The following is a 25903-nucleotide window of genomic DNA, read 5'->3' on the forward strand; positions in this document are numbered from 1 at the left end:
CTTCTCTTCTCCAGGCTGAACAAGAACAACTCTCTCAGCCTGTCCTCATATGAAAAAGTATCCCATGAAACAACAGCATAAGCCTAAATCAAGAGGTTTTTGAGGTGATGTTGTGGACCAATTTAACTTTTACTTGAAATTCTTTTCTTCCAGCCTCTCCAAAACATTGCAGAAAATCACTGTTTCCATGCAAAGTGACTGCTCCGAGATTACAACCCCATGGAATACTAAACCAGAAACCCTGCTATGACAATTTCTGTTCCATAGATTCACTACGCTCCCTCATTAAATTACATAAACCACCTACAAAATAGCATTTCCCAAAGGACAAACAATCTTCCAGAAAAGTTTCAACTTGTTTCTGTCAAGTATCAGTTGGTACAGAGAAACCAGCTGTTTTTTCTTGTTTTGTTGATTTTTTTAACTGATATTGGAAGTCTGTGCTAATACTTGGAGAGGCCAAGGGAGCTTTCATGTGGTGCTGTTCCTGCAGCCAGCAAGATCCAGACAGGCATCAATGCAAATGGCTCTGGTTTTCAGCTTGTACATAATGGCTCTGCTACAGTGTGGAGACCACAAATGCGATCATGCTAATGAGGGCTTGCTCTGTTCAGAGCCTTCACTGCAAACCACATCTTGGCAATGATGCCGGCACATCATGACAGCCTGCCTTGAGACATCACCCTCTGCTACGCAAGTAAGACCAAAGCTTCATCTGCCCTGGCATTTTGCATGGGTGAAATTAAGTATAGAGTGAAATCAGGGCGCATCCCCATTACAAACGAAATGAAATAGCTTGGATGCAACAGCCCTTTGGAGCTTCATATCCATCTGTTTTTTATGACCTGGGCAAAGCAGATGCTTTAATAACTGGAACACATTCAGTGATTTACAGGAGGGCTAAATGCAGATCTGTATGAATGTTTGGTTGGCTGCTCATTTGTTCACCCAAATGAGTAAATAATATCACAGCTACCTGCTGTACAGTGAGCACTTTCAAACAACAATGAATGCCAACATGTTTGGAGAGATGAGAACATTCAGAGTTTTCCTTTGAAAATTTACTTCCTATAACAAAGGCAAAAAGATGTGTGTGTTCCTATTTGAACAATATTTTCCAGATTTAAAGTATTTGGGAAATTTGCTTTGTATCTTTCAGAAACAAATCTACCTTTTTTTTTCTGCTGGGTAAATGGTGGAAATATAATAGATTACCCAGACTTTTCCCTCCTAGACTCATAAACCATAAAATATGGAAGATGGGCACTTCCAGGACAGGTTAATGTACCCTTGGGCTGTGCAGAGGGGAGAGCTGGTAGCTTCTCACCCAGCAGAGCTCATGGCTGTGTGTGTGGCTATTTACACCACGCGGCTGTGCCTGGCATTTCAGATTCCATTAAGGGCTGTTCGTGTCACCAGTCACACTGTCCTCCTAAGCCTCATCGTGCCACACAGCAGAAAACAACCCATTGTCGTTCAGTCCCTGAGGATCTTGGCCATAAAAGAAATCAACTTGTGTCTTCAAAGTACCAACAGCAGCTGAGATCAAGTGAAATCTCTAAATGCATAGAGGGAAGCAGGAGGGATAGTGACTGAGAGGCTTGGAGAGGATGACCCTCTTCCGAACTCTCTTTTACTCTGAACATCGCAGCCTCCAGTCTCTGTCTCGTTGCAGCATCTCACCCTAACTTCCAGGAGCTATGATGGGTTTTGTGCTTTCTCTCAGGCAGTAAGAAAGTCTGGGGCGACTCATCTCTGTTGTGAAGACTGAATAAGAAGAGAAGAACAAGTGACTGATTTCTTTTCAAATTGTACAAGTGGGAACCTCCTCTCAGCATCACCCCAGCTCTTCTCCTAAAATTGCTTTGATGTTCAACAAACACTCACTTTTTAAACAATACTGTCCTAACCTCTTATTATAATGCCCAGAACCACTTGCTGGCTTTCTAAAACTCATTATTATAATCACAATCAAGAATAGGACACATTGTTTTGTGCCAGAAATATATATACACTGAATTGTTTGTAGAGGAGCCACAGTGAGAAAGAGTGAGGGAGAAATGCTGCTTCAGTGCTGCTCAATTCAGGAGCAAGAAGTCACACCCCATTTAATTTTTCTTCTTTTGTTTTCCAACTTAACTTGTAGTTTCTGAAATCCAGGCTAATATTTCCTTTGTCCTTCATGCTTTCCTTTGGCCTCAATCCAGAGAACCCCAGGCTGTGTCCTGGTTTACTGTGTCCTCCCCAGCTCCAGCAGCCCCTGCTCCTGGGTGAGGAGAAAAGTCTGCTGGCAAGATGCAGCACTCAGGACCCGTCAATCACAGCAGAGATAAGGAGCAACACACTTTGGAAACTGCTGCATCAGTACTGAACAGATGTAAAACAAACTCTCTGGGCAAGTGAACACAGCACTGAGCTTCGTTTTATTAAAGTTTCATCTCATGGGTCACAAAAAGCCTTACAGAGCGCTGAGAGGGGTGGGGGTGGTAGTGTTATCCCAATGTGCTACTGACACAACAGATAGAGAGGGAACTGTGATTCAGCTTTTGCCAGCACAAGCCCTGGAACTAGTTCTCCCTCTTTCTCAAGCAGTATCTGATGTTGATCTCACTTATCACTGGCTTCCACTGAGATGTCGCTGGCTGGTGCTTAGAAAAGTGAGATGGATCAGGTCCTTTCTTCTGAATAAATATCAGATCTGATTCACCACTCAATTGCTTCTGTTTCATCTCTGTAGAATGTCATTGATTATAAAAGGATTTGCAAGTTTAAAACTGGACTAATTCAGTGATTAATCCCAACCAAAGCTTTCCGTAAATAGAGAGCGATACTCCAGCAGTGTTCAATATTCGACACATCGACGGAGTGCTCTCTAATATGATGCAGTGGCATTTAGACTTCCCTTCCCTTTATTCAGGGCAGTGCTGGGATACATTTAATTTAGGTAACTCAGACTTTTCTCCTCTACATCTTCTCCTTCCTAAATGTCAGGCACATTCTCAGTGAAACAAAGGCAAAACTCTCCCATCCTGTCACTATTCTGTTCAAGGTAGCAGCTGGTCCCAGGGCCAGGCTGACCATACATGTTGAGATGCCACAGCGTGGCACCAGAGGCTGCCACAGCGTGATGGGAGGAAAGTAGAGGGATTTGCCCCCATTGCTAGGTCCAAACATATCTCAATTCCTTTGCAGCCCATGAGCAGGAGGCTCCTACTGCACCTTCCAACAGTGAATTAAGGCTGGTCCAGACAGTGGAAAAGTTTATTCTATAACTGAGTGGCTGTAAACATGAAAATACTTTGCTCAGGCTCAGTCTTGCTCATAGAGGGCAGTCCCACACAACCCATTCAGAAACACTGGATAAGGAAAAGCAGTTGGAGCAAAGAATTAACTTGATTTTAGAGGTGTAAAGTGTTTCTACAGATTTTTCTAGTCCCACTGATTTTTGGATCCCACCAGGAAACCTCACACCACTCTCCCAAAAGCCACATAATCTGGATATAAATAAGAGTTACAGCTGATGGAAGTAATTGGGGGGTTCAATATTTGGCCTTGGTCTAAAGAAAATTGAAAGAAACATGTAGGGGAAATTTTGTACCAAGAACAAACTCTTTCCACACTGATGCCAGAACCATTCAGCTTCACAGAGTAGCTGCCAGCTGGTCTGTGGCTGTAGAGTAGCCCATCTTCTTCTGTAGGGTTTTCCCCCTGAATCGTGGTGCCTAAGGAAGAGGACCCAAGAAATTTAGGATCTAAATCTTGTTTCTGTTACCTATCTCTTTTAGAGCCAAGAATTCTGTACCTTTTCTCTCCCCTGGAGATCCTGGGGTCCACTCGAAGAAACAGACCATGATGCTCCACTGGGTAAATAGCTCCAGAACCCAAATCCAGTTTCAGAGGCAGATAAATGATGGTAAGAACAGTCCATCTATTCACCAACCCACTAGCCTTGTGTGAATTCTGGACCAGCTTCAGTTGACAGCTACAGACAAGCACAGACCTCAGGCATGTGCAGCTTTTCTAGCTAATGTCTCTCCTTAGCTTGCAAGTTCTCTTGAGAAAGGTTGACCAGCAAGGCAGGTATTTCTGTAGTGCTTTTACAGTGCATACATCCCCTTCCTTCAACTCTGAACAGTCACAGAAGAACAAACTTCTGAGCACCAGACAACAGCCAAGTCCAGGATTGGAGATAGGAGAGAAGTGATCTCTCTCTTCACATAAGCTTCACCTCCTCATGATTCCATTTTTTGCCTTCTAGCAGGACTCCTGTTAGCTGCCTCCAAAAGACATGCCTGCTTATTTCATTGTTTTTCCACTCCAAATAGGTGTTCCTTCTCAGGTATCGAGACAGGCCAAGCTTCTGCCTCAGCAAGGACTTATTCACTTCTTCTAGTACAATCATGATGATTCCAGCCTTTCCCTCAACAAGCTGCCAGGACTGGGCAATGTCAAACTCAAAACTACACCACTTGCTCTCCAGAAAGTTAGTAGAGATGACTGCAATGACATTTCTGCTACTCAGAAAACCTTCTTGGATTATATTAGTGACAATGGGTACCCCTGGTATGAAATCTCTGTAGTAAAGACAAAGCTGGAAGGGAGGTGTTCCTCTTTCTAAGGGTTCCACCAGCTCTTTTATCACCCATTCTTGGTCTTTACTGGAGTGGATGACAAATGCATCATAGGTGTCACCCCTTTCTGCAGAGTGTTTACATCCACTGAGCAGTACCAATGAGTAGTATAGCTGGAAGTAGTACCTGTAAATCAGGAAAAGGAACAGTACTGCAGCGAGAAACACGATCACTGAGAATGCCACTGTGCTTGGATTGAGTTGACAGAAGGATGGATAGAGGACTGATAGGCTCGTGTTCTTCACGTATGCAGGCGTGTGGCATTTCATCAGCTCCCTGTTCTGCAGTAGCTCCTGATTTTCTTTGACCCATTTCAGAAAGTTCAGGTGTACACAAGAGCATTCAAACAGGTTCTGAGAGATATCTAACATGACCAGACTATCAGGCAGGATTTCCAGGGCGGAGTCCAACAGAACACTCAGTTGGTTATTGCTAAAATCCAGGGCTGTAAGGGCTTGGAGTGGCTTGTAGACTACAGGATCAAAGATCAGTAGCTTATTGTTGCTGATGTTTAGTTCTTTTAGTTCAGAGAGGGCATCAAATGTACTTTGATCCACCTGTACTAGTTTGCAGCTTGAAATATCCAAGGTGTGGAGGTGACTTAGGTTTTTGAAGTTGTTGGCTAGTTTATTGTTCTCAAAGGAATTGCCTGACATCTTGAGCACTTGCAAAGAGTTCAAGCCACAAAATGTACACTGGGATTTAACATGAGTACTGGTATAGGAAATATCAAGATAAATGAGTTTCTGAAGAGATAGAAAGACGGGGTAGGAGCCAGGGCCAAATAACTTTGTGTGCTGAAAGTCCAAATACAACAAATTCTTCATATTAGTGAAATCTCCAGTCACGCTGACGTCAGAATTAAAGCTTAAGTTCAAGTGTTTCAGATTTGGACACTTGTGAAACCTAGGGGAACAGCAGCTAGTGAAGGAAAGGCGATTCTGACTCAAATCTACAACCTCCAGTTTCGTTAGACTCTCAAAATTCTGTCGGAAGCTGTTGAGGTATTTGCTCTGGATAATACGAAGCACTCTCAACTCCTTGAAAAGAGACAGTTTCATGGCAGGCACTTCCTTAAACTTGCATTTCTTGCATTCTAGCTGTTTCACTTGAGAGTACATAGGAACCTCTGACACCTCTTTAAGTTGTATGTCCACCAACCGAATACTTGAGACATTCCCTATGCAGTTAAAAAGAGTGTCTGTGTTATTCTCAAATTCCTTGAAACAGATTAAGACAAACTCTTGCATCTGTACCTGACACAGTCCACTCAATAGTCCATTCTGAAAGTCTACCAGTCTCCGAGCATCGCTGAATTCTCCAACTACTAGTCTGTTGACCTGTAAACCAGCCAGGCCTTGAAGAGAAGTATGCATCACATTGAAGTTCTCAAAAGAGGACCTTAAAAGCAGCTCACCAAGGTAAATCTTCACAAAAGACCCTGGCTGTATGTATTTTATATTATTGAACGAAAGCACCAGTGTGAGGTTGAGCCTGTTTGCTTCCCTCAGGGCATCAAGGTCTCCTTTGGAGATATAGGTGATCTTGTTAGAGAGAAAGCTCAGGTGCCTGAGAGAGGTCATATTGGTGAAATACTTGGGAAGTTTTAGTGAAGCAATGTTGTTGTGGCCCAAATTCAACTCCTGTAAGGTGTGCAAATGTCCAATGGGTAAGTCAGTTAGAGAAGCTATGTTGGTTTCCACCAATACTAGTTTTTTCAGAGATGTTAAGCCACAGAAGGCTGCTGTCCCCAGGTACTGGATGGAATTGGCAGTTAAAATTAAGGTGGAAAGTTTATGAAGATCCTTAAAAGAGTTATCTTCTAGTGTATGCAGGTGGCACCTGTTAGGCAGGAAAAGGGCATAAATGTCCATGAAACACTGTCTCTTTCATTATACATTCACTAATGCTCTTCCTCCCTCTCAAAATCTGAAGTTCAACTACAAAGCAAGAGACTTTGAACTACAGTGAACATGGAAAATTCATGCAGACAGCAGGGCAGACGCATTTTAGCTTTCTGTTTAGGCCAAAGTAACATCATGACCATCACACCTTGCACCCTCGCAGCCTTCAGCCTTTCACCCCAGCCACATCTGGGCAGTCCTACAGGCACCAGCATGATGCAGCAGTGGCAAAGCTTGCAACTCTCTCAGCAGTTTTGCTGGTGATATCTGAGAGGGAACAGACTCCAGGCCATGCTGGCTTTAGAGGAGAAAAGAGAAGAAAAAGAGGGTGGCCACCTAAAGATGGTTTCATATAGAAAGATCCAGAATTTGCGACCCAAATCCATTCTGCTATGAAGTCAAGAAAACTCCTTTTCCTAATCCAGCTACTGCCTTAATGGCAAACCTGCTCTGCCACTCAGCCACTCTGGAGCTGTAACTGTGATGGGACTGAGTGACATTTTTCAGTGAAACAATTTACCCAGAGAAACTGTTGTCTCAAGTCAATGGAAATTATACATCAATTCAAATTTGCTAATAAGCCTCCCCCATCTCTTCCCCCAGATATGTGAGGAGAAAGGAAACGAGAATATGTTGATATTTTAAACAGCCTTTTAGAAAATGGATGTACTTTCATTTTAATTTTTTTTAAAACTGTGATTAGAAAAACAGCTCACCCAAGATGTTCCACTTCAGAGTTTCTGTAACAGTGAAAAGTCTGACATTTTTTTTTGTTCAGAGAGAAGTAAAACATCTTCTTCCTCCTTCTCACATCCTAACATACAAGATCAGATTGACAGACCCAGCCCTGCGCAGAGGGTGTGCACTCAGTAACTGGACTAAAAGCTGCACATCACTTGGCCATGGACACATGCACAGAGACAGACACAGGGATAAAGTCACAAGCGAAAGAATAAATGAACAGCCAAGACCAACAGACCCCAAAATAAGCAACTGTGGCAGCCCAGCTGGTGAAGCAAGATTAACTAGTATCTACTTAAAAGAGTTCATTACCTTGTAAGATCCAGAAGCTGCAGCTCAGGGACTGATGAAAAATAATTTGACCCCAGTGATTTCAGATTGTTAAAACTCAGATCCAAGCTCTGGGTAGTGTTTGGGACTTCAGCGGGAACTCCAGAGATATTCAGTCCTGTGCATCTGAAAGCTTTGTTAGGGATGACCTGTAACAGTGGAAGATCCAATCATGGTCAACACCTGCTCTTCATGAAATGCGAAAAAATTCCACTGTCAGGAAGGCAGGAACAGAATGACTCGTCTTGTAGTTAAGTTCTAAGTGAGCTTCCCTGAGTTTTGGGAAACAATCTTATGTGTCCTAAACATCCTTCTCACTTCTAATAGAACAAATCCTCCCCAGGAAGAGCTACATTTCGTGCTGATTAATGCAGGTGCAAAACCACAGGACAGTGATCCTTGAGGCTATGAGTGAACCCTCAGCAACCTTTGAGAAAGCTGGCAAAACAAGCACTCGAGATACATTGTGTGTCCAGGATCAGCTCTCAGCTTCGTTAGGTTGCCGATAGGCAGGCAGCTCTAACCAAAGTTATTCTGTAAGTAACAATTCTTGGTGAAAGTTTGTAAGAGGCAGTTGATCAGTGTCAGGTATTTGCCATACTGGTGAAATCACTCTACAGTACAAATCATTCAAAAATACTGTATTTTGCAGAAAATATAGACAAGCACTGGCTGCCTTCCTGAAGGGAAACATAATCAATTAGATTAACGGTACTGCAGTAACCTCAGAGGTACAGAAAGCCAAAGAGAAGAAATGGTTCATGCTGCTAGTTCTGTTTCTCAGATGTTTTTAAGACCAATGTTTAGTTAAAATAATTCAACTGCCTTGGTAACAACCCTGGAAAAAAAGATGGGCTTTCATAAGACCTCTAACACACAAAGGACTTGATGAACAATTCTTCCAAGCAGAGGGAGAAGTTGCACCAGAGAAACAGAAGGATTTCTTGCTCGCTTAGAGATTGCATACCTCCAAACAAGGATTGAGGAGACAGTCTGACAGCTGTGATGGGACAAGTGCCAGCTGCAGCAGCACCATGAGTGTCCTCGGAGGTAGAAGTCCTCTCCTGGGCATCTTCAGGAGTCTAGGCATGCAGGAAAAAGCAGCATGGGTATCACTCAAGGACCTTGATCGAGAAAGCTGAAAAGCTAAGAGTTGTGTTTCACCACTCCTGCTTCTTACTGCTCGTCACTGAGAGTTGCAGAGAATGGAGAAGGGAAGTGAAACTGGTAGCTGCCTGGTTTTGAGACATCTCTGAGTGAGCTGCTCTTCTTGCAATTGTTTTTAAAAAAAAAAAAGAAAAAGAAAAAAGGAAGTAATAAAAGGAATCGTTCGGACTAGGAATTAAAGAGGAATGCGGGCTGTATCAGTGTGTCACTTGATTGCCTCAGATTAGCTCAAGTCAAACAGGCAAAAAAAAAGGGAAACCTTTTTAAATCCTAAAGCCAGTTTCTGGACGCTTCACACCCTGTAATTCAAATGCACTGGACAGAGTGAGTGACTCTCCGCCTCTGTACCTCTGCCACAAGTTATTTATCACAAGAAGTTTATCTGTAGCTGAGCTCTTATGAACGAGCATCTTGGAGGGTGGGGAGGCCCTGGCACAGATTGCCCAGAGAAGTCATGGATGCCCCTTCCCTGGAGATGTTCAAGGCTCCTAGTGGGGCTTGGAGCAACCTGATCCAGTGGGAGGTGTCACTGCCTATGGCAGGGAGGGGTGGAGCTGGATGAACTTCAAGGTTTCTTCCAACCTAAACCATTCTATGATTCTATGATTTATCCACCTGGCTGGCCCTCTATATTGCAATTATCACAGGAACAAGCTGCACATAGTCAGGCACAAGGAATAAATGCTGGAGATTCATAAAGCAGTCAGAGCCCAGGATCTTACATCTCTCCACACCCTTCTCTTGGGTGAGGAGGGTGCTGGGAACAGCAAGCTTGGAGAGGCACAAACACCCCAACTGGGCTCACAGCTGCTATCTGCTTTGGTCATGCCTGAATCTGTGTTTGATGCCTTGCTACAAAAGTGAGTACATCTGAATAGCATTCTTAATTTACAGTGCAGACACGGCTATTGTTTCTGGAAGAGGCTTTGTAAAACCTTACAGTTAGCAATATTAATTTAAATCAGCTGTGGGGCTTCTAATAAAGCTCCCTGCCTTCATTTACTCTGATAAATGGTACTGCATTCATATATCTACTCCTGTCTCTCTGTAGATAACTAAAAAGCGTTATTGGGGATCCAGCCATAGGATTGCTGGGTATTATTAACACCATGTAGACTGAGAAGTTGCAAAAATGTGAGATGAGGATGGGATACCAGTCTAGCAGCAGGTGGAACAAGGATTGACTACTCATGAAAGTCTGTGAAAATCGATATTAAATAGAAGTTGTAATGTCAGGCCAGCTAGCAATCCACTGATAAAGAAAATTTTAAGGTGTGTGGGGGCGGGAAATTGGACTTCTTTGGCAGGTCAATAGAGGGGCACTGACAGACAGGGAAATCCTAAAATAACAGATGATCTCTGCAATGAAAAACACGTGGCAGCACAATGGGCACTAAAAACGACACTGTGATGTGCAGCCAGATAGTGCCCATTAACCAGCCGTCAAAAAAGTTTGTTGAAATTGAGCTAGTTCTACAAACTCCCTGTTCTAAAAAACCTCTTGTGATTGCAGGTATTGCCTTTTACAGATGGAATCAAAAGTGAACAGAAACAATCGCTGACTGCTTCTGTGCCTGGATTAAGGAAACTGGCAGAGCATCGTGCGTCTGAGGACAAATGAGTGCATCTTTTAGTATTCAATATGCAGAATGAAGCAATCCACATTTAATTTTTTTCTGAAGCTGAGATGAGCCTGAAGTATGCTCTAGAAATTACCATTTCAATGGAGACTCACTGAAGATGCTGGAGAGTTTGAGAGCATCACAAAATCCATCCAACAGCCATGCTCAGGGATCAAGTGGAAAGTACAGCTTGAAGGATGTTCAAAGAATATGCTGCTTCTATCAGAAGGGACAGTTTCGCAATACACATTGTCATTTGTTCAAGGACAAATTCACACAGAAACTGCAAGGGATGGAGCACGAGCAGAAAACTTGCAAGCCATCAAATCAAACTCAGCCACCAGTTTAGAAAGTCAATGTTGATTAACTTCATATTCTTCAGCTTGCATACAACAATGTGCAATGTCTGTAGAAAACCATAATGTCTATGTAATTGCCTCTTTTGGTTCACAAAAAACAAAAGTATTATTTGGAATCCTTTAAAGTGACAAGAATAACATCTAAAATGAAACATGATTCACTGTGCTGGCAATGTGATGTTGGGATCATCAAAGATCTCTTAGAAATAAGATATTGCAGAAAATCATTGTTTCTAAAAACACATGCCCAAGTAATCTTTGTTCTCCTGACCGTTACTATAATAGAAGTAACATGACAGCAGAGGGTATATGTTCAACGTCTGTGATCTCAAGCAAGGTATTACACAGCACAAGATGGCCACAATGTAGCTGGACTGAAAAAACATCTTGTACTTGCTTACATGAAAAGAAAATAATTTGTGAACTCTGGCCAAGAAGAAAAGTTAGCTAAAGCCTTGGACAAGACATCCGGTGACAGCCATGAAACCAGATAGGGCTGTCTGTATGGTGATTTCAAGGTCATGGCTAACGCACTGTCACAGATACAGCAATAGCTATTACCCAAACGATAGGATGTATATGCTCTAGTAGTCATCCTAAGCAGGTCCCCAAGGCTATCTGCAAATGGAGGCCGAGGAACACGGCAAGAACTAGTTCAATATTAACCAAGCCAGGTCTTATTTTAAGCAAATGGACCATCTGCAACAACTATTTTGTTGGGAGTCATGGATTAGATGGGAGAGAGCATTGCTAAAAAACTGCACTTACACAGCATAGTATTGTTGGAGCTAGAGATGGGGAGCACCACAAAAACTTCCAAAATGACTGGAGAAGCCCAGGCATGTTGTCGGGCTACACCAGCTGATCCAGTATTGCTCTTGGGTGGGTTGCAGTACTGACCATATGTGCCTTCCTAAATAGCACAGTATCAGCTAAAACAACATGCCTTAACACTCATCTGTGGTGAATCAAGTTTAAATCATGTCATGTTACAGCTGGGGTCTATGATAGGGTGTGTAGGCAGTTACGACTCCTTGAAGTTCAGCTAACACATCACCACTCCTTATACTCAGTAAGTCAGTCATCTACCCAAGTCTGAAAGTTTGTCTGAATGGATAGAAAAATCAAATGGAAATGACTCAAAACTTCACCAGCATTCTGAGTTTTCCCAGCCATTCTGCTGGAAAATAACAATTTATAGAAACCATAAAGAAAAATAGGGAAAAAAGTCTGAAAATGGCTTTAAGATCTTTTGCTGCAAATTCCACAAATACATTACTCCTGGAACTGGTGCATTGCCACCTCACAGCAACCCCTGGCTGACCTGGCAGACACTGGATAGAGACCGCACTGACTCACACACATCCTGTACAAAGGGTGGTGAGGAACTGAGAAACTGGTGTCATCAGAAGAGGTCCTTCCTAGAGTGTCTCGACACCTACAGCTCTCACTTGTGATTCTTTCCCATATGAAGTATGTGTAATAATCTCTCACTTGATGGAAGATCAGGCTGGAAGATCTATTTCTTCCGCTTCTGGATCTCGTATCTTTGAAGAAGAAAACAATGTCCAGATTGAGAGAGAAACTCTGCATTTAGTCTGGGGTGTTCAATAGTTTCACTGCTATCGGTCTGAGCAATGGCTGACTCTAGTTACAGACCATTTAACTGCTAGTTTCAAAGCAAGGAGCATCAGTAACGCAGGTTGCTTGTCATGGCTCTGACTGTAATTGACAGGTAAGGACATGAAGGTGGAATCAAGACAGTGTCTACACGCTATATAGCACAGACCAAGCCCCAGCCCATTGCAAAAGGTGTCTCCTAAACCAAACAGAATCCACCACAGGTAAGATGTTTCCCTTTGCAGAAAAGGACAGATACTGGTGTAGGTAAGGTAAATTAAAAACCACAAAACTAGTGTCCAAGTTAGTTGATGAAAAGCAGCCAAGCCTGCACTGAAGCAGGTAATGTGTGTCATCAGATGGGCTATTCCCCAAAGCCAAGGTCATACGAATATCCCAGAACTATTCAAAAGCTATTAGGGAAGAACTGTGTCAAGTAACCAGGGACAAGTACACAACTAGAAGAAGTGATTAATCAGTGTCAAGACAGTGACTATCTGTGGCAGCTACTCCATATGGACTATGTCGGGTCAGTTAGGAGCCCTGCATTGTACTGAAGGCAATGTTCAATCTAAATGGTTGGAAGGATTTCACACAGATGGTGGAGGCATCCAGACTCACTTGCCAAGAATTTGTGGGCAGGCAGAGAGGGACAGTGGAGCTGCCTTGACCTATGCTGGCACCAAATGACTCCTGCAGCTCCCTACCCTTCTGCCTCGGATACACGATGGTAGCCCCTCAGCTGGCCACAGAGCCGGGGATTCACTGTCCCCATTGATGCGAGGTTCTTTGCAGTGCCTTGGTAGGAAATGTGCTGTGCTTAGGAGAATGATTGCCTTTCTGCAGCCCTGAGAAAGGTGGATTTACCACCTCAGACCAATGCTAGCTTTTACTGCTGTAGTAACTGTAGGACTCATTTTCTTTTTCTTTCCCCCTCCATTACATCCTTATTATGGTATCTCATACTCTAATTTACATACGTTTTGTATTACTGTGGCTTTGCCTTATCCTACTTATTCCACTTTCTTTCCCCCAGATCTCTTGTTAATAATGAGTGTGCTGTAGGGCAAGGATTTATTCTGACTATCAAACACGAAGGGTGTGCAGGGCATGGAGGACTGCAGATCTCAGACCTCTTAAATTGGACACAAGGAAAGGTTGATTTGGGGATTCAGTGCCACCACCAAAGCATGGTTAAATACTAAGCCCCTACTGCATTGCTCCAACACTCTGGGAAGGTTTGAAACAAGAGGCATCTCTGAGGAGTCGTGGTTACCTGGAGAGATTACAGAATCCTGTTTTAAGGGAAAGACAGCTAGCTCCTAAGCATAAGAGCAAAGAGCTGTGTAGCAGACCTGCTTGCTGCAAGTACCAAGAGCACTGCTACAAGCAGTGACCAATGCTAAGCCTCTTGAGCCTCATATTTATGGTTTCACTGCTGTGACTTGACAATACACAATGGAAAAATGTTGCAAGAACTGTGGTGGAAAGTGCAAACACAGCTCTTGGAGCCTGCCACAAAGTTCCTGTATGTGCATTACCCAGAGAGAAAATGTAAACCATCTCCTGGGGTTAGTTCATAGCATGCTTTATACATCAGGTTTTAGGCATGATAATTTTTATGCCATTTTACTTCACCAGAAGAACACAGAATACTAATTGTACACATAGCTGGGAGCTCTCTTCCATTACTTACAAAGCAATAAATTCCAAAAGAGTGGTAGAGCCAGATCCAAATGTGTATTTGTGCGCATTTGGAACACTGTATCTTTAGAATCTTCAGAACCTGTGCGACTATTATGTGTTATTTAGAGAGTGAAGACTTATTTATGTGCAGAGTAAAACTGAAAGCCAGTGCTCAGCTGATAAATAGGAATTTATTAAAATAACCTTTTTCTCCCAAGGTCAGTTCAGTTCTGTCTGCCTGTGCAAGATTAGGTCATCCCCTTTCAGCCTTCAAGCAACCTTTCTCAGTCTGAGCTTGACCAAGGCCTCCAGTTCTTCCACCAAGAAGAACACATGCATGAATTGCATGCACCAACCACAACAAAGCCATCTCAGCTCTAATAGAGGAGGAACCATGAAGGCCAAAAGGGAATGTCAGTGGGAGCAACACAGAGGGTGTTAACACTTTCCAGATCATAAGAGACAAGAGATTACAGAAAGTCTTTAGGAGGCAGAGCTGAGCTGAGAGACTAGAAGAAAAGTTACCCAGAGAAAGCAGAGACGCAAACAGCACAGCACGTGCCCTGAAAGCATGACCCCAGTGAAGGGGAAGGAGGAAGGAAATGGGAGGGAAAGCAGAAGTGTTGTCTCCCATTGAAATAGCTTGCAGTTATATAGGTACTGTACTAATGCTCCCACACTCCAAATGCTGCTGCTGGACAACACACGCAGCCTGATGTAAGTTAAACTACCCCACTTTTAGAGTTTGCCCTCAAACAGCTATGCAGGAGGAGCCACCTTCCCAGTGAGCAGCAAGCTAAAGAGGCTGCAGCAAAGTGGTCATCCCAACATAGGCATCACCTTGTGGGTTTGTCATTGTAGGTTCTTTATTGTGGTAAAGGCAGCATTTTAGCGAGGCAGCAACTGAAGTGAACTTGTGATAATAACAGGCCAGGAAGAAAGTAGCTATGAAGGAAGTGAAGAAGGGAAATATGACATAGTTGCATTGTGGAAGGAAGCAGCAGAGAATGAGAAGATGTGGTTCCAGAGGTGCAATGTGGACACGAGCCAGCCACAGATAAGAGGGTGTTTGAGGTGGCTTCTTAAATGTGGAAGACCTTCAGCACACAAAGTAGATTTGGCAGGGTGGCTCCATGTTTAGAACAAGCTAGAAGAGACATTGAAAGTTCTTGACAGCATGCTGAGGGGAAAAAGAAAAAAAAAAATAAAAGGAGGGGATTACATGGGGTCATAAAGCCATGAGATCTCAGAGGAGCTGTTAACGTTACTCTCACCTGTCCTGACAAGAAATCCTCCTCCCACGATTCCTTGAAACCAGAACTGCATTTATTCTCAGGCAGAACAATAAAAGAAACCTTTCCTGTTTCCTGCAGACAGTAACATTCCCCAACAATTAGCAAGACACCGAAGTCTCTTTGTTCAACCTGGCCATTTGCCAAAGTGACGGGTATGACTCTCTCACTCCAATCTGCTCAGGAAGGCGCCTGAAATCCCATGGCAGGTATCACATCCTCACCCCTTCCCTTTCTCAGGGGCTGAGGACCAGCTTGGCGTCTCAGTTTGGTGCTTTTCACAAGTAACTGATGAGCACAGGGTAGCTGTTGACAAAACAGGAGGGAATTAACCAAGGCAGAAGGGTTGTGCAACAATCCACCCTCCACCACAGGAGTCAGCAGTAGAAACCAGAGCCCAACAGAAAAAAGGGCAAGTGGTCTGAATCTCAGGGACCCATCTCCCAGCCCACATACAAAAGGGCATGCTGTGACCTGCTCAAAACAACCTGGAACAAGGGCAAAGCCCAGCTGGGATCATCAGTAGTATCTAGAGAGGACAGCAAATAGCACAGCCCCCACTCAACAGTTCTAGGCCTGGAAGAAAGGGCTAGCTGTGTCAGCAATCACCTGCAGCTCCGTAATTTTCATCACCCAATTTCTCTCAGCAGTGATATTGTGCTGAAAGAGCTGCAAGGATAAGCAAGGCAAAGTTATAGATCATTCTTTACAATGCCCCTCATCCTGCCCAAAATGCACTAGATCCTGCCCAATACAATTTTACCTGCAGCTCCTTGCAGGACTTCACTGTACAGGACCCTCATCAACACACTAGGACAGATGAAAGGCACCCTGAAGGTGACAGCATCTGTGCCCAAGCTGCTGTCTGAGAATAAAGCATGTCCCAGCACGTCACCCTGGTATGTCCCATAGGTGACTCCAGTGATAGCCAGTAGATCCCTCAGCCGGTTGACTCCCAGCTTTGACTGGTAAGTTGCCCTGTGGAGAGCACATTAGTTTAAAGAAGAGGCATTTTCTACCTCTTCTTTTTTTTTTTTTAGCGTGAGTGACCCATATTGTAATAACGTATTGGTGTCGTATTGTCATGGTTGCCAGGGTAACCAAAGCCTGCAAGATGGACCTCTTGGCACATATGGAGGGCTAAGTTCAAAGCAATGATTCCCGTGGTGGCCTATCTCTGGGAAGAGAAAAGAGAGAACATCTGTTTAGGATTTCAAGCTCATATTTTTACAACTCTGACACCAGAAACACCTTTGTAGCTGGGACCAGTAGCTTTTTCCACACTCAATACAGGAAAATAAAAGTGTAAATAAAAGAGGGCAGGTGCATGAAAAGCACTCCCAAAACTCCAACAAGGAGCATGTTATGAAAAGGTGCTGCAGAAGATGAGAGCTCAAGAATGTATAAACTCCGGGTTGATAAAACAGTGCTCCATGGAAATTGAAAAGCTTTGACTGGAAGAAATCAGTACACTTTTTAATAAGTCCACATCCATGATAGAGGCTATAAAAGGTCTCTGTATCTCTCTCTTTTCCATGTGCCTCTGTGTATGTATTCCCTGCTGGCAGCCCTTGTGTGATACCTCGCTTTTAATCCACACATTAAATTCCTGTCCCTGGCCTGTGTGCTACAAAACGGCCTTCTGCTCACGTAAAGCTAACATGGCCAAGTACAAACTCAAACACTGCCTTAAAAGCCTTGTGATGGAGCAGCACGGCCACCGTGCTTGCGAGCAGCTGAACATGCTTTCTGGTCCCCCAAGCCTAACCGAGCACTTTGCACTCCACTCCTGAATTGTCCCACTTCACACTTTCCAAACATTTTAGCAGGGAAATGTGTTTTTTACGGCATTGCTTCAGCAGTCAGGAGACTTGGCATCGAATCTCAACCCCAGTCAGGAGTCAGTGCATGACCTTGGACAAGGTTATGCTACCACATCAGGCTTTCAAGCTTCTCCTGCATTTGTCTCAGATTATAAACATCCTAGTTGTGCCTGGCAGGCTTAAAGTTAATTAAAGATTGCACAGCACCACCACAAAGATCGTCAGGACCAAAGACAAAGTATCATTACATTCATTAATGAAATAATCCTCCATCGTGCAGCGAAGGGGAAATCTTTGCTCCAGAAGCAGTGGGTATGACAGCCAGCCTCGGGCCAGAGATCTGTGAGAATGGAGTGTTTCAAGGAATGCCAACAAAAATTCCTCCCATTTTATGCTAACTAATTATCAGTAATGATCTTCAGACAGAGAAATCACAGGAACATGTAAGAAAGAGCTTATATAGCACAGCTGCTCACCGCTGGAGAACCAGGTTTTCTGAGGCCTAGAACTACAGACAGAATTACAACTCTAAAAAGAGATTTGAGTGCAAAATGGCAGGTGGCGATGGGGCAGATGGGACTAAGAGTAACACTACAGTGCTGTGTAGGGAAAAGCCTTCCTTTTCTGAATAAGAGCAGGACTCCAAACCTGAAGCACCACGCTATAGCAAAAGACTGCATTTACTAGAGGAGGGGACTAGCTGATCTAATTAAAAGTGCCCTTACATGGCACTGAAGCAGTAAAGTATAAGATGAGATACAGAACACTTACAGTCATCTGTCTGCTCTCCAGTGCAGTATTATACCCTACATAACATGTTCAGCTGCAGCAGTTTGCATGTCACTTCATAGGTGACATACAGGCTGAGAACACATAGCTGAGAGATGTTCTAGTTCCACTCCTGGGGGATCTGGCACCAAAACTCCACCTTCATCTGCAGTAGAGAGATACCCAAGGCATGCTTGTGCACACCAGACAGTGCCATGATAGGTTTCTGTGTTAGCTGTGCTCTGGCTGGGTTCTCAGAAGGACCCTGAGGAACAAAATGTCTCTTGGTCTTTTCCACTTATTCCCGTAAACCTGTCTCCAGTCTGACTGGGACTGGGGTCTTTCTAATTAGTGAAAAAGAAGGTCTTGGGTGCATTATGCAGCTCATTAAATATTTGAAAGGTATATAATTATTAGAGCTATTGGATATGACACTACAAATAACCTGGTTTCAGCCTTCCCTCGTTAAAGACACTTCATCTTGTTTCTTGTTTTCAGCAATACTCCCCTCAGCCAGAGGAAATCCATGGACTTGACAGGGACAACCACCATCAGTGTATTGTTATTGTTTCCCGGAGAGTTGGGGAGAGCTGATTCAGGGAAGAAGAGACAGATGTTGGTTCTCTCGCCCACATCTTTCTTGTGTTCTTTTACTGGAGAACCGTTTAATGTGAGAATCAAAGCCAGAATTTGTCCAGTTTCAGTATCACTTGTTCCCAGCCATGGAGCAGCTGTGTGTTCTTAGATCCATGACTGTTGTGTGAACTCACTTGAGGGCACCAATACACATTATGGTATAACCTGGCAGCCTGGTTCCATGGCATGGGGAATCTCACACAGACATACCAATAGTTCCTCCCTTGTAATAAAAAGACAGACAGCAATTGTAGACCACCACTACTTTTTAGATAGAGAAGTCAGGCGCAAATAAATAAATATATTTCCTCAAGTCAGAGTAAAAATGTGTGTAGTCCTGTCGCACTGAGCTGAAGACTGCTACCTATACATCAGTACAGCTGCCCAGTACAGCATCTGTGAACGATGGTAATGCAGTGCCATCAACATACCAGTAAAGCTGTGAAGGATCTCTAGTCAGCCAGAGGATGCAAGATGCTAAAGAGACAGAGAGAAAGTCAGGTGTATACCCAGCTGACCAGTAACTGGGATGGGGGAAACTTCTGCTTAAGGCATGCAGCATATTGTAGACAGGAAGAATGAGAGGCCACAGAATAATTCCTCTAGTGAATTAGAGGAAAGAAGGGCCAAAATGAAGGTGTTTCCCAGCAGCTGCTACAGTCTACTTCACTTTCTGCTCTCCATGAATGTGCGCAGGCAGAATTGAGAGAGGCACCCAACTTTCCAAGTCCTGGACTGTCTCACTTGGGATGGAGTTAGAGCAAGAGAAAAGCAGATGGGATGGGCAATGCTGAGAACAGAGATCACGGTATGACAGAAGTTAAAGGGAGGGAGGTGTGATATAGCAGCTCAAGTTCACCAATATGAGAGCTGCATAAAAGGGCATGTTTAAAAGGGAGAGAATGAGAAACCTACTGAGAGAGGAGATGAACAGTGACAGGAGTGAGAGGCAGAGAGGGTGAAGGTGAGCACTAAGAGAAAGAACTTTGAGTTGCTGCAGAAACCAGGGCTCTACTCAGCATTCACTTCCCTCACACCAATACCCATCCCCAGTCCAGCCTCATATCAGGCAAAGGATCCAGGCAACTTCTGCTGTGGAAGAAGCTGCAATGTGGTAAAAGCAGAGAGAACTGGAAGACAAGAACCTGAGGAGTCAACTTCAGGGAAGAAACATGGCCCCACCACTGCCAGTGGACCAATTCTCCTTTTAGTTCTGCTGTAAAGAGATAGGTTTCATCCTTTCATAAAATGCCAGGACACTTTAAGAGGGAGAGCCCGCTCAAACACCACTCTTGTCACATCCATTTGCCCAACCCTGTCCAAATTGAGGTATCTTTCCAGGTAAAAAGCATGCACTTTATAACCAGTGCTACCAACAACCAAAGGCGGTCTGTAGTACCTCACACTGAAAAAGGCAAAAGATATTGACCCGTTCACTATCTTCTTTCCACTGGCATTTGGTAATTTCTGCAACAGTTCTTGCTTCATCCACAAGAACAATGCTATCAGTCTTCCCTTTTTTTTCCCTCTTGGCACAGCGAGAGCCTGGAGTTGAAGCACCACCCTCTTCCCCCATCACCACCATCATGGCCTGTGTATGACCTTTACTCAAGGACATGCCATCCAGTCAGTCTAGATTTCCCCTGCCGGACTCCACTGCCCAGCTGTATTTCCATCTCCTCTGCAGTTCTCAAGGATGCCTCACAAGAGGAAGGCTCTCCAGCTCTACAGTGTCTGTCCAACACACCACACCACTGAGGGAAGAGCACTGCAGTGCCTGAGCTCTGCAGCCCAAAAGGCAGTTTACAGAACCACAAAACTTTTTCAAGCTCTCTTCTAAAAGGTCTGTCCAGAAGCAAGTATAAGGATTTACAGGTCAGGAAAAGCTTCCAGTGAAAGTCAAACCTATCAAGAGAGAGTCAGAGAGACAACAGTTTAGGATGAGTGGTGCAGTCACAACAGTATGAGATACAAGGACTAGGACAGCTGAAGCAGGCTGCATAGTGAAGACCTAGAATGAAAGCTACTGAGCTATCCTGAAGCACTTTCAGAAATGACCCACATCTTTTAAATACTGTCCTTACTGCTGTTGCTAATCTACTTTCTGAGCAGTAGTGACAGCAAAATTTCATTTCCCTCCAGTTCTAGGGGCCCAGTTCCCCCCCTTTTCGGTCATTCCTCTTTCTGTACACATTATCTACAGGAGGAGAGAGGGGTTGAATTCCAGTTACGTTTCCAAATTCATTTATTTGTTCATTTCATGACAAAGCTCATGACATCCATAACAAAACCTCACTGCACAATGACAGTTCAGCAGTGCATGTTTTCTTCTCTGATTGTCCTTCAAAGGACATTTTCCACACAAATCTCTATTGCATCATTCTGCTGGCCTGTTGACTCACTCGTCATGGTGTCAAGATGCCATTAGGCAACAGTTAGGTGAACTATTTCTTATTTCCCTTCCCATGTATCTAGACATAAACCCCCAGCTGGCAGTCTTCACTCATCAGTAGCCACTGATCCTGACTCATCTCTCAACAAAATTCCCCAGACAAATGAGGCATGGCTGATAAACCTTCCCAGAAAAAGCTTTCTTCAAAGAAAGCATCTCTGGCAAGCATCAAGATGCTTCCTGTGATAGAAATAAGCTTCATTTCTCACTAACCCTTCCTAAAGGCTTTCAGATTGTGACCTGAGAATCTGCAATAGTTCAGGTCTATTAAAGAGGTCCACAAATGCATCGAGCTTGATAACACATTGTCCTGTCTCAGCTCCTGACCACTTCAGCCTCATCAACAGTCATCCCTCCCTCAATCCCGGGCACATAAAGCCTCTTTTACACACGAAAAATTAGGTGGAAACAGATTGAGGGCTACTGCCAAATTTATGTCCGGTCCTTGAACATCTTGAGTTTTGGAAAATTGTTGGCCTCAGGTAAGTCTCATTCGTTCCTCTAGATAGAGGCAGCAATGACCATGCTGTGGGATGTCCACAAGGCACTCTGTCAGTGACCATCAGCACCAGAGAACCTCTGCTGCTGTCTTGCTAAGGCATATCCGGGCTCACCGGAGCCTGGAGATGCCTTAGCTGCTTAGATGCTCTTCATCCTGCTGCTTTACAGTCTGCCCTGCCCTCAAGTCACATTATTGGGTGAGTTGCTTCTCACCTAGGTTTTATCCCGGCAGAGTGTTTGCCTCTTTCTACAATAATGAATTGTTCCCTATCTCTAACCCAGACCACAAAAGCACTAAGACCAGAAAAGGGAAGAAGAAAAGGTAACTTAGTGTGACTTTCATGCGAGTTCATCACAAAGCAGTACAGGCTTTGCAAGCACAGACTTGCAGAATGCAAGGAGAGGCTGACACAGGCACAGCAGCCACAGCACTACAGCTACCACCACCCCACTGCACAGCTCACAGGACCTTTCCCCATGACAGCATCTCCCCACCTCCTGCAGCCGTCAGACCTGCAGACAAGCAGACCCTGTTTCAGAGTTTGGAGCCTCCAAGTGGCTGTATTGCAGTTAGCCCCTTGCTAGACAAAATTAAACTGGGCCTTCTGGTGACGAACCTTAGCAAATGCAGCATCCTTTTTCTCAGCAGCTAAGCTCAAGGCTCACAGCGCTCCAGCAGTCACTCACATCAATCTATAAAATGACACGGTGACAGTGCAGAGAGAGAGGAAGGGAATGACCTTGGCACTTCTTGAGCCCATGAAGCCCTCGGCTCCTTGGCACACTCCCCATGGGGCTGGGCTGGCCCCAAAGCCTGGCTCCTCTTTGCTGGCACCCATAGCCCTCCTGGCTGTGCCCACTGTTAGGGTGAGCTGCAGATCCCCACACTGTCAGCAGCTGGCTGCTCCTCAGGATTTAACAGGGGACTGAGGGGGCCTTCAAACAGCCCCTGTCTCAAAAAGTGATGCATTATCCCATAGAACAAGCAGTAAGATACAGTGCTTGGGTGAGGACAAAGCCTTTGCTGAGGACAGCAAAGTCTCACAGCAATAAGAAGAAATGGACATGCAGGAAAATTCCTCCTGTCCTGACTGGGGCTGCTTCCCAGGCTTGAAATCCAGAGATTTGTACCTGAGAACAGATTTGCCCAAAGCAGTTCAGTAACATGGACTATAGCTTGTCTGAGCAGCTCTTCACCTTGAGCAAGGCACTCTGCTGATTCAGAGCATGAGCCCAGGTTGCCTGAAGCGCCCCCCTTCGCATGGATGAATTTGGGACTGCAGATGCAGAAGGGAAAAGGTTTCTTATCGTTTGCACCCACCTAACAAAAATGACAGTGGTTACACCCTGGTCATTCATCAGCAGTGATTTTTTTTTTTCTGTGACCAACCAGTCTTTCCATGATGGTATCAAAACAGAATTGTGCTTCTTTTACTCTTGGAGGGAGATCACAAGCAGTTGCACCAGCTCACACAGGTACTGTATCAGAGGGTCTCTCCTGGACCTCCTACGCACACCACACAAAGGCTTTCATCAGCCAGTGACTTCTGGGCTGCTACACACATACACACAATGCAGGTTAAACCTACCTCCGGACCCTAATCCTGCAAAGGTCATAGCAGCATTTATCAGAGGATGACTGCTGGACCTCCCCCCAACACAGAGGAATTTAATCTGTGTATCACAAAGGCCCATTAACCCTGTTCTAGCCTCCTGAAGTCTGTGCACACACATCACACAGGATGCAGGCCTTGCATAGATGTTTGCAAATATTAACACTTTTGTAATCAGTTATTCCTCATTTGCTCTGGCTGCAAAAGCAGCATATTGGGTGGGTATGGGAGAAAACTCAATTTACAATTGTGCAAAAATACATAAAGGTTTTTATACTTTGGCAAATAAATCATCTTTTAGATGCTTTTCTACTCTCCACACCCCCAAAGATATCCAAGATGATTTGGTTTTCTAAAAATACACCCAAACCAGGCAGTTAGAGACTTTCTGGAGAAGCCCAGCTTTGCTGGTTACAAATGTGAGTGCAAGGCAATACACAGAAGAGCTGTGTGTGGCGGGGCCATTTGCAGAATGGGGCTGGAAACATTGTCCCCATGCAGAGGGGACACAGTGACAAGGCTGTACTGATGCACATGTGTTGGGAGCACGTGTAAATCCCCCCCATATCAGCCTGCAGAGACATCCAGGACTGCATGTGTGATTTACAGAAACACATCTCCTCCTTCCCTGCTTCTGCCACTTCCCATTTTTGAGGCCTCTCCAGCTAATAAATCGGTGGGCAGGAGGGTCCCCTCCTTCATACAGTCCAACAAGTCCTTAGGGCATGGGGACACAGTGGTGACTGCTGCCCGGGAGAGAGCAGGGCTCAGCACGCAGAGGTTTACTTACTCATGCAGAACCAGGTCACCAGCCGTTTCCACTGGAAGACAGAAAAGAAGAGTCTCTTCACTATGAGCATTCATGCTGTCCCTGTGTGCATCCTGCAAAACAGCAGAGAAGACACTAGTCAAAAACAGGGCTGATAAGCTTTTCTATAGCATTTACACAGAGACAGACAGGCTGAGTGTCCGTGCCACAAGCCTAGACTTCCCAATGCCATGCCTTCATCCCTACAGTATCGGTCTCCCCTATGCACTGCCTGCTGACCTGTAAGACCCCCATGAACAGAGAAGCACAGCTGCACTAGGTCAAGCCGTTCTCTGTTTTGTTGGGTGCTCCCACTGGTCAAGGCAGTAGATAAGCACTCAAATTCCCTGCCGGCATAGACAGGTCCCATCCATACCCTGAGCCACAGAAACAGGCTCTGAAACAGAACCAATAACCAGGATTAGTATAGCTCATCCTTATGACCTGCACAGGACCCATGATCACAGCTAGCACATCCAATAAGTACTGGAGGCACCTAGCTGCTTTCCCAGGGACGTTTCCTTCTCACAGCCCCACAATTTGTTTCTCCAACAAGGGAAAAGAGAGACCACAAATTGCTGCTTTGACTGCCAAGCAATAAAGTCCTGTGATCAATCCTTGTAAGCCATGGAGTTTGTAGTGTTTAGGTGTCTGAGTTTGACTGACAGCCTTAATTATATAGGGACAGCATCACAGCTCAAAGAAATGATTGCTGGTTCAGGCTGGTGAAAAACAGGAATAATATGCTCCTCTCTTCAAGGGATGGTGCAAAAAGTGAGAGCTCAGCTTACCCATCTGATGGTGATCATCTAATTATCCTCAAGGAACTAGATGCAAATCCAGTTCAGCAGGGGAAAGTGCTTTCTGATTGCTCCCAATACACCCTCTTCCCACTATACCCTGGTGTGGAATAAGACCTTTGCAAGGCTGATAAATCCACTCAAGGAGATCCTTTTGTTCACTACCACCCAGCTGGAGCACAAATGCCCTCCTTACAACTTCTCATCCCTCTCATCTGCCCCTGGAGTTACTATCAGCCTGGCACATACAGGAGTCTCTTGCTTTTTCTGCTGCTGAGCTTTGGGGGCAAGCTAAAGCCAAGGGAGGGAGAGCAGGTACAAGGAATGTCATGATCAAATACTGCAACCACAGAGTATTAATTTAGCATTTTGCTCTTGAAAGAAATAAGTCAGGGCCAAGGCAGGTAGAAGATCCTGTTTCCTTCTTGTTCTCAAAACACCATCATCTGAAATCAAGCTACCACCTCTGTCCCACACGCAAACTGGAGCAGAAGCTGTAGGAAGTGGAGAGCAAGCAGCTTGAGAAAAGATGTCTCATTGCTAGACAGAAAAGCATCTGGGTTTCTTCATGCAGCCAGGGCTTCCATTGGCATCTCCTTCCTTGCATCGAGCAAAATCCCCAGAGCCTGCATGAATATATGCACTCGTTCATACAAAATGCATCCTGGCTGCCAAGGGCTTCATGTACCCATTTCTACTTCTCTCAAATCTTTTAGGATTCTTTTCATAGAGGCATTTTCTTTTTCTGTGTGATTCTTTTTTTTTTATTATTCCCTTCCATTTTAATTGAAGTATTTGTCCCCACAGCAGGAAATGTAAACTGTGCAGCAGACAATCTTGATGTATATTTTAAAAGAAGAAAAATTACTTAGAGACGCTATTATCTTCAGACATGCACAGTAGTAAGCATTAGCCTAGTTCCAGAAGGCAGAAAAAAATGAAAGAAAAAAGGGGAAGGAGGGATGCTACCCCTCTAAAAACTAGAAAAAAGTAATGAACAAGTTTTCAATTCTGTACCTGGAGAAGAAGGGTCAGATTTTTGGCAAAAACAACCCCAATCCTTACCAAAAGCAGGAGTCTTTTCCCTAAGAAACTGCAAGAGCTGACAAGTAGCTGAACTCTTCTGAAAATCTGCTGCTCGATATTATTA

The 25903-nt window shown here is 44.4% G+C and overlaps 1 protein-coding gene across 2 annotated transcripts in view; it reads right to left on the minus strand.

Moving 5' to 3' along the window:
• Positions 1-3112: 3112 nt before the first annotated feature.
• The window catches only part of TLR4 (toll like receptor 4), a 54440-nt gene continuing 31649 nt past the window's right edge, over positions 3113-25903 (minus strand). Inside the window, exons 2-6 of one of the 2 annotated variants that reach the window (XR_008453038.1) lie at positions 23936-24027; positions 8574-8688; positions 7589-7755; positions 3803-6473; positions 3113-3722 (exon numbers count right to left, since the gene is read on the minus strand). Coding sequence is in view for 1 of the 2 variants with exons in the window: in XM_054084570.1 (XP_053940545.1) it covers positions 4214-6473; positions 7589-7755; positions 8574-8688; positions 23936-24009 (2616 nt within the window). In the remaining variant the exon portion in view is untranslated. Of the gene's footprint in view, positions 6474-7588; positions 7756-8573; positions 8689-23935; positions 24028-25903 lie in introns of both variants that reach the window. The other variant, XM_054084570.1, reaches the window with a different exon arrangement.

Source organism: Cuculus canorus, chromosome 19 (genome assembly GCF_017976375.1).
Source record: "Cuculus canorus isolate bCucCan1 chromosome 19, bCucCan1.pri, whole genome shotgun sequence".
Lineage (NCBI taxonomy): Eukaryota > Metazoa > Chordata > Aves > Cuculiformes > Cuculidae > Cuculus > Cuculus canorus.